The 7,437-nt window shown below is 41.3% G+C and overlaps 1 protein-coding gene across 1 annotated transcript; it reads right to left on the bottom strand.

Annotated features, from left to right (window-relative positions):
* Positions 1-3,102: 3,102 nt before the first annotated feature.
* On the bottom strand, positions 3,103-6,822 carry loxl5a (lysyl oxidase-like 5a; the record flags this gene model as incomplete). The annotated part of the gene is made up of 6 exons (XM_080473090.1): positions 3,103-3,222; positions 3,353-3,448; positions 3,565-3,721; positions 4,230-4,367; positions 5,023-5,131; positions 5,886-6,822. 6 exons carry the CDS (start codon positions 6,820-6,822, stop codon positions 3,103-3,105), a joined length of 1,557 nt encoding a protein of 518 aa, XP_080329216.1.
* Between the last annotated feature and the right edge of the window lie 615 nt (positions 6,823-7,437).

Genomic DNA, 7,437 nt, shown 5'->3' with positions numbered 1-7,437 from the left:
GAGGGCAGTACAGCATTTGGTGCAATCACCAGACATGAAAAACGGCCAAGGTTCACTTCCAGACCAGAGCTTTTCAGGATGCAGATTTCCTGCCATCATTTGTGGATATTGCTCAGGTACTTCAGCTTCCTCTCGCTACCCGAAGACAGACTTATCTTTTACTGTTGAAATTAGGTGTGAATGATGGGTGCTTTTTCTCTGTAATGGACTTGGAACAAAGTTCACTTTACTATCATTTATAGAGTCTGAGATGGTGTATGAATCTAATGCTTGTGAAGCTATAATATCTATTATTTTGTGTGGACTGGTCCACAGTGTACCCTGTCAGAAGGTATTACACAATTTGGAGTGAGCCTGGGTTGCTTGTCAGCAGCTCCATGTGAGTCCAAACTGGAGAAAGTGGAAATAGAAGATGTGGGCATGTATGAATGATTTAGTGTTTTTCTCTATTTTTTGTGCTTTTCTCTTATAAATGTTAGTTTCCATCAGGACAGACAACTAAATGAAACTTAAGTACTGGATGTGGTGAGGAGAAAAAACAGATCCTTCCTTCAGGAGCTGATGGGCGCTAAAACAGCTAAACTAAAAGTGAAACTACTGTTTTGAACAGTTGATTTATGGAAAGAAACAATAGGTGAATGTATGTGAATGTATACTGAACTGCATGAAGTATTCCAGTTGGTGATGCATTTATTAGTTGATGAGCATTATTGTTTTGCTTTTGTATCTGTTTGTATCATCCCCAAATAACAAAAAACAATTGTGAGATGCAAGTGTGATATCTTGTTTTTGTGAAGTGTGAGATTCATTGGCGTTTTTAATAAGTTCTTTGTAATTACTGTAATTACTATCCATCAATGAGCAGTTTTGCAGTTTATGTCTGTACAGACAAACAAACTGACCACCATCATGTGTCACTGCAGTCTCGCCTGTTGGCTCTGACACTTGTTGACCTGCAGTCTCAGACAGTCAGACCTTTGGACTTGGCCTCACAGACAGTCAGCCCACCATAAAAATGGTTCAGTTGCAGAGCTGCGATGTCAGCAGTTTGCAGTAAGGTTTTTCTGGCCGTCATTAGATCTGTGGAATTTCTCTCCCCTTCGACATCTCCAGCAAGGATGGCCGGCTGCTCTGTCCACCCCGCTCCCCCTGCGGACTTAACACATCGGCCTGCCCTGAGCAAACAGCATCCGGAGAGGCGGAGGAGGCTCTGTTGTGACCCGCCGTCACACTCAGACTCACATCAGTTGATCACCTCTGGGTCTCTCTGGTCAAAGATGGAGAAGGCTCAACAAAGTGACCATGTTTGGATGAGATGATGAGTGAAAGAAGATAAGCTCAATTCCAGAGTGATGTAGATATAAATGGAGAGGTGTATGCACTCAGACATTTATTTCATCCTTTCATCTTTAATACATTTTAGACCTATGTAATCCTATCATCGGATACTTTGGACTTTATTCTGATTTCTCGGTACATTGCACAAAGTAAGCCTGAAAAATAAAGGTAACCTCATCAATTCTTGGTTGGAAATACTTTCTCAGCACAGGCACACACAAAATTTAGTTGTTTGTGATCGGCCGTTTGCCAATGCCACATACCCTCCGAGGACCCAGACCATTGACTTATTTCCTCTGTAGTCAACGTGTTGTCCACCTCCAACTTTCTTTACTTTGCTAGACCTAAACATTCTGGATTATAAAGAGGGCATTCAACATGATACATCATGTCATATACTGGAATGGTTCACCTCAAAATAAGAATAGAAAAGAGAAATCCCATTTTAAATACTACTACTACTGCTACTACTACTAATAATAATAATAATCTATGACTCCGGCTCCTCTACAGCTATGTCTAATTACAGCCATCATTGGTCCACTGCAGGTTAAATATATTTAAAGTGTCCTCAGTTGTTCAAACAGAATAATTTAAGATGAAATGCAGCTCTGCAATAAAACCATACAGCAAAAGTCCTTAAAGCCTGGTACAACTTTACAAGACTATGAGGCAATGCATTTGTGCCAGATGTGCACAGCATCATAAAAACAGAGCATTACGGAGGAATAGGTCTTTAACAGGTTTTGATGATTCACTCCACAAGTATTATTTATACATTTCCTTTCACCCATCAGGCAGTGTCCTTAATAAATCCAACAATGTGTAAATAGAGCGAGAAGTCTCACAGTGACTTATTACCAAGTAAATAAATGTTTTCACAATCACTCACCTGCTGTCATAGAACACAACAAACACACTATAATGGGCTCATAGGGTGATGCTCTATTTATTTTTATCCCATGACTTAATTGTGCAAAGTGGAATAATGTTAGGTATTTGCCTGAGGTGTGTTATTCCAAAAGCATTTCGGAAATGATCCCCTGTTTGTCTTATTGGTTGTGATGTGATGAGTCCATGTTGGTTATATTTGTACTAAAATGTCACTGACATCTTTGTCTGTGTGCGTATGTGTGTGAAGCATGCATGTGTGCCTGTGTGCGTGCATACACATACATGTACATTCAATTCGTTATCCAAAACAGAAAAACACCTCAGTGCTCAATATTACTATTGTATGAACTTTATTATAAAATATATTAACACAATAATTTTAACATTCAAAACAGTTCCTTCTGGTGAAGGAGAAGGACTACAAATCGTGAATAATCACCATAATAAATGCAGCAGATCATACACACAGTACTACAAGAAACATGTATGAGAGTAATTGGTTTTACTTTTGTTAGTGCATTCACACATAAACATACAGCAAACAGCCTTCCATTGCTTCAAAATCCTTTAAAAACCTATTGTCATATAAATAAAGTAGCATCATTGTCACACTAGACCCTTAACGTATGAAATGACATAAATACAAAGAGTCATTTATTTAGTAGCAAACAGCTTGAATATCTGCTCAGGGCAGCAGCAGCTGGACATTAAGAGCAACAGAAGGATAATAGATGAATATTTCTTAATAAGAAAAAGTCTCAACAAAGTGTCTTTAGTCAGGTGAGCTCCTGTGAAACAAAATACAAATGTTGCATATTAAAGTTTTTACTTCACGTTAGATGTAAACGTTAAGAAGACTGCGATCGTCACTTACACAATGATATTGCAGTTTCTTGCCTGGACGTAGCTTCCTGTGTATCTGATGTCACACCTGACCTCATTGTTGGAGAAATCCGACTCCTGAACCAGCTGAGAGGGGTTTACTGTCACCTGGAATGCAAAATGCTGATTTATGAGGCATTCTTGCCCGATATGATTCCAGTTAATTAAAAGAAAGTGCTGCAGTGAAGTAAAATATTATTTATGTTAAGATGTTCATGGGTGAGTTCTGCAATCCCACCTTGAGTATGTAGTTTCCAGGGGGCACATCAGTGATGTCGATCCACTGGCAGTCAATGTTGGCGTGATATGTATCATAGCAACCAGGACCGAGTCCCTGGGAAAACTCCAAGTTCAAGGTACTCACACAAAAACTCAATCAAGCTACATTGTTTAAAGAACTGAATGACAACAAGAAACAAGGAACCAAATATAAAGGATCAAATGATGTACCTGTGTGTGAGCTGTGCAGGCAAAGCGTCTTCGTACTCCAGGGTCACATGACGTGTCCTCCAGACAGAAACTGGCTTTATGTCCCTCAGCAACTTTCCGTCCAGTGGAGACATCCAGCAAGTCGTAGTTACTGAAGGCCTCCATACTGTGGTAATGCCTGGAAACACACACACGCACGCACACAAGCACGGACACACACACACAGACAGCTTTACTGCAAATGCAATTTTTGTTGTGATATTGAACTCATATTTTGGGTTTCATGGCCAAAACAGGAAAATGTATCAATATGGTATAATATCTCACACTGCTTCATATTCCTGTCAACCACTCATTTTACTGCACTGCAGAAACTGAACTAGCTGCAAAGTAAAATAGATAGTTACGTTTTACTGAATGACATCTCAGATGAAGTTTATTAAACTTTGTATTTACATCTATTTGAGAAGTATATTTTTGGCTTGCATACCTTTTCTACTTTCTGTAGGGGTATGGCTATCATAAATAGAGATATTCTCTGTAATTTTGCATTCCCATGACATAACTTACTTGGAAGACATAATTTAAGATTTCCAGACATAATTAGATGCTGGCATGTCCACACATTACTGCACATGGACTAGACTGAAACTTTCTGCACATGTATGGTATGGCAGTGGACTCACTGGTGACAGCTGTGCCATTCCCATTCATGTCTGGGTTTCACTGGGAGAAAATCTGCTGTTCCCTGGTTCTTCACTCGCTGTGGGAACCGCAGAAGTACCCTGTAGTCAAGATCTCTCACACTGGGATGGTACGCAGACCTAAACCAAAAAGGAAACAGGAAAGCAGTGCAGATTAACACCCTGCAGTATTTTCCCAATGAGTAAAAATGACTAATATCCGGCAAGTTCACAGCTGACTTGTATCACCTTTTGTGTCTTTACATCACACTTTACCCCCCACACTCTCATATTCACTTCATTGCGCACTAAACTCCTTCTCCAGCTCACTGACCGGAAGACATCATAGTGATTTACAATCGAGGTGGTTTTTGGTCTTGCCTCAATAGTTTTTGAATTCACCTCAGGAATCCTTTGCCTCCCATTTCAGGTTTATTTTACTTGGCAAAGTGGCTGCTGAGATCAGAAGAGAAAATCTCAGGCATCTGCCAGGTTTTTGCCCAATCGCTCTGTCACTCAGTGTCCAAATTGGATAAAAGCCAACACACATCCCGATGTGGCAGAGTCAAAGGAATCCCAATGAAAGTGTTTCTCTTTCCTAATTTACACTTGTATGCCCCTGGTACTGTTGGTGCCTGAACCTATCCATTCTAATAATCAGATAGCGAGGAGCTGCTTAGCAAACTATCAGGTAACTGAGAGTGAGTCTGAATTCATTTGGTTTCTAATCAATTGTATTTGCTCGTGGTGACTTGACTGGCATATCAATGCAGTATAATATCAAATAAAGCAGCACCTGGACAGGCAGTTCTCTTCCGCAGCGCAGCGAAGCGCATACATCTGAACTCTCTGTATGTAGGAGGCTGCCTGGATGTAGTAAGGGTCAGGAACCAAGTCTGGGAGGCCTGCAGGAAAGAAAGTTCATAATATTGAATGAGTGGAATGTGGTTGAATTCAGCTGAAAGAAAGGATTCCATTCACCAGCTTTTACATAAATGAGTGATTTACACTTGTGGCAAGAAAATAATGTTAAATAATATACTTTATTAAATACACACAAGGAAATTATCTGCAATTATTTAGTTTCTTTAGTTATTCATATATTTCTATTATAAGGCTCTCAACAGCCAAAAGCACAACTGGTTAACACATCAGTTTGATATCTGCAATTAAACCACTAATATCACATAGAGGCTACTTTAGAGACACAATTTATCTACCGTGACTGAATCATTAATGGAGATCTTTGAACACCTGCACTGTCATAATTTGCCGAGGTAATTTGTAAACCACTGCTGGCTAGCATCAGTGAACCAATTAATTAGAATTTTGCTCAGAGGCTCTCATACAGGAGACATTACTTATATCAAAGGCCCACATTAACTAACATTTCTCATTAAAAATGCATTAAGATGTGCAGTTAAAACAAATTAGATTTAATTCTTGAAGGTGAAAATGATCATGGAGCAGTTCTTCACCTGCATGAGGTGTGATCTATGGTGTGTTAACCATTCAGATGAGCGACATGATGGGTTGTAGTGTAGCCTTCTTATTTATATATATATATATATATATATATATATATATGTGTGTGTGTGTGTGTGTGTGTGTGTATCTTATTGCACACTTTGCTATCTCTGTCTTCTCTATAGGCCTCACCGTTGTGGAAGAACCTGGTGCCATAACCGGCTCCTGGAGGAGGGCGCGCGCTGATCCTGTTCCTGCCGTCCGGTGGGTAAACATTATAGAAAACCGAGTTCCTGTGATGGATACTGTGGGGATCTCTTGGGTCACCCGCGTCCGTGTTACTTGTGGTATCTGGCCTTCTGCGAGGAAAATGAACTTCGACGGCGTTATTGGTTAGGGCTGCGTTTGCCTCTGGTGCCACTCTGGCCAGCGAATGCGCTCTTTGCGCGCCGTGAGCGTCCTCTGAACCGATCCGCTGGGGGACACGCCGTGCATTCCCCCCTTCGTCAGTCACGGTCACCTGCGAAGCAGGTGAATCTGAGCTGTCGGAGCCTATTCTGCCTCCTCCTCCGTTCGAAAGGCTTGGAGATCCAGCCGGTTGTGCGCCAGCATTCTCCCCAGGAGTACTCCTGCCCCCTCGGGGGACCCCGCTGCCTGAAAACTCCTGGGTGGGAGTTAAAGTGCTGCTATTTGACGGTGCTTGTTCTGATTTGTACTCAACAACTTGCCCGGTGGACTCCTGGTTCCGTAGGGACTGCCCAGGCCGTCCAGAAGCAATTAAATACTGATCCGCGTCGACACCAAGAACCGATGAGTCCACCGGGTTGTTTGGAGCGCGTCTCCCGGCTGCACCTTCAATGGTTCCGTATCTGTTCCTGGAGGGGCTGTTGAGCGCAGCGGGAGGCTGATTAAAATTGTTTTTCGTTGTCAGTCGGAGCTGAGTGCGCCTCGTGGTCTGCACAGGTAAACGATATTGAGTCCCGGTGCTCAGTAAACTGTACACCTGGCCGTTATTCTCCCATTTAATCCGGTGTCTCCACGGCCCAACAGGCGCGCGTAAATGGTGTTGACCGGTACTTAAACACACCAGGACAAGCAGAGACAAGACCACTAAAACAAGCTTGTCCATGGCTCAGTGTGTCCCTGTCCGAAGACCTCCTCAACTGAGACATCGAAGATAAATATTTCAGTTTGACATGTTTTTTTTTCTTTTTTTTAGGTGCATACTTTTGCCTTCGTCACACAGTTATGCACAGCTTCAAAACCAGAGGGTTTGGTTTAAGAGTCCACCAACCCACCCACCTGTTACGTTACACTGGCTTTTATTCAAGAGTGTATTCCTCATCACTTATACCTTTTCGTCTCCTGGCAAAGTGTAACAACACGGAGGACATTAGTAGTGTTTTTATATGGCATATAATGATAATATTTTTCCAGTATTTACAGAACTTCCAAAATTGCTTGTTGAAATTTGGTCAAAACTCTCCCGCAAATTACACATTTCAGTCATGTGATGCCATGTTTGGGATGTCGAGATGTGCTTTGCCCTTTACTGTGTCATTGCGCCTCCATGCGGAATAAAAGTAAAAGTAGATGGATGGCTGAGTTTGTTATAATACAGTGCAAAACATTTTACATCAACAGCATAATTACCATTGTGGATTTTTCATTTGTATTTCCATGTGCAATCTATTGATATTAATCAATATTGTGATCATGTTGGTTTTGAGAGAATAAAGTGACA

This window comes from Lipophrys pholis (genome assembly GCF_963383615.2).
Source record: "Lipophrys pholis genome assembly, chromosome: 10".
NCBI lineage: Eukaryota > Metazoa > Chordata > Actinopteri > Blenniiformes > Blenniidae > Lipophrys > Lipophrys pholis.
Note: the sequence above shows the minus strand (reverse complement) of the source record. Positions and strands in the feature narration are given on the sequence as shown.